Source organism: Aspergillus aculeatus, assembly GCF_001890905.1.
Source record: "Aspergillus aculeatus ATCC 16872 unplaced genomic scaffold ASPACscaffold_205, whole genome shotgun sequence".
Lineage (NCBI taxonomy): Eukaryota > Fungi > Ascomycota > Eurotiomycetes > Eurotiales > Aspergillaceae > Aspergillus > Aspergillus aculeatus.
Window position 1 is genome coordinate 474 of NW_017963180.1, and position 1,404 is coordinate 1,877.

General features: G+C 44.2%; 1 protein-coding gene across 1 annotated transcript; it reads left to right on the forward strand.

The window, feature by feature from the left end:
- Positions 1-560: 560 nt before the first annotated feature.
- On the forward strand, positions 561-1,138 carry ASPACDRAFT_128321 (uncharacterized protein; the record flags this gene model as incomplete). Its single annotated transcript, XM_020197115.1, has 1 exon — positions 561-1,138. A coding segment is annotated over one exon (578 nt), but the record flags the coding sequence as incomplete, so codon positions are not given.
- Positions 1,139-1,404: the final 266 nt, after the last annotated feature.

Here is a 1,404-nt window from a genome sequence, read left to right on the forward strand (position 1 = left end):
GCCATAAAGCCTTAAAAGGTCGTTATTTCCGCCAGCTAGATGCCAAACGGGCGAAGTGCGAGAATCCACGGGTTATACAGGCCTGGTTCAACCGCGTTCAAGAGGCTATATCAGAATACGGAATCCTTGAAGAAGACGTCTTCAACTTTGATAAAACCGGCTTTATGATGGGCCAAGTTGCAACAGCCAAAATTGTTACTCAATCAAACTGTCCAGGAAGACCTTTTCTCACACAGCCAGGTAACCGCGAATAGGTGACTTCAATCGAGTGTATCAACGCCGCCGGCTGGGTGTTGAAGCCGTACTTGATTCTTAAAGAAACAAACTATATAGCAAGCTGGTATAAAGCCTCAATTCCGGGCGATTGGAGAATCAATACATCTCCAAATGGCTGGACAAGCAATGAAATCGGCTTACATTAGCTTGAACATCACTTTATTCCATCAATAATCAACCGACGAATTGGCAAATACACCCTGTTAATTCTTAATAGCCATGAATCGCATTTAACACCTAAATTTAACAACTTATATTATACCAATCATATTATTCCTATCTGCATGCCTCCTGGTTCATCGCACCTCTGCCAGCCGTTGGATGTCTCTTATTTTGCACCTCTTAAGAAGGCATATTACGGTTTGGTGGAACGCCTTGCACGTGCCCGATATTTAAAGATTAATAAAGGCGATTTCTTAGAGAAGTATCCAAAGGCCCATACTATGGCGTTCAAGGAAGCCAATATACGGAGTGCCTTTAAAGCTTCAGACTTAGTTCCGTACGATCCAAACCAGATGCTTGACAAGCTGATTTATAAGAATTTTGATAGCCGGCCAAGCAGCCAAGACTCTCGGTCAACAATCTCAAAGACGCCTGTTAATACAAATCAGTTTAAGAAGCAAGAGGCAAGGCTTGAACAACTGCTTAGTAGTGTAGCTGATACACCAATGAAGTCAGCCTTGGACTACGTCTTCAAAGGCGCTGAGATGGCGTTAAACCGGGCGGTTTTGTTGGAACAGGAAGTTCGAGAACTCCGCTGGGCAAATGAGAGGTTAAACACCAAGAAACGACGAAGAAATAAGCAGCTTACAGGCCTTAACGGCTTCACTGTTAACGAAGCAAGGGAGGCATTCCAACGCGAGTATAAAAAAAATAAAGCCCTTCAGATTAAGGATCAGAATCAGCCTCGCCGCCGGGCACCTCCCAGATGCAGCGAGTGCGGTGTTCAAGGACATATACGTACGAGGTGTCCAAATCGAAGAACTGTGTAAAAAGACATTCAAAATGGTGTAATTGAGGCTTCAAAACACCATATATTTATATACAAATCAAAAATCCATGTTGGTGCTGCATTTGGTGGATCTGCTGGCTCGCTCGCTTGCGTGGCTCGCTCGGTTGACGATTACG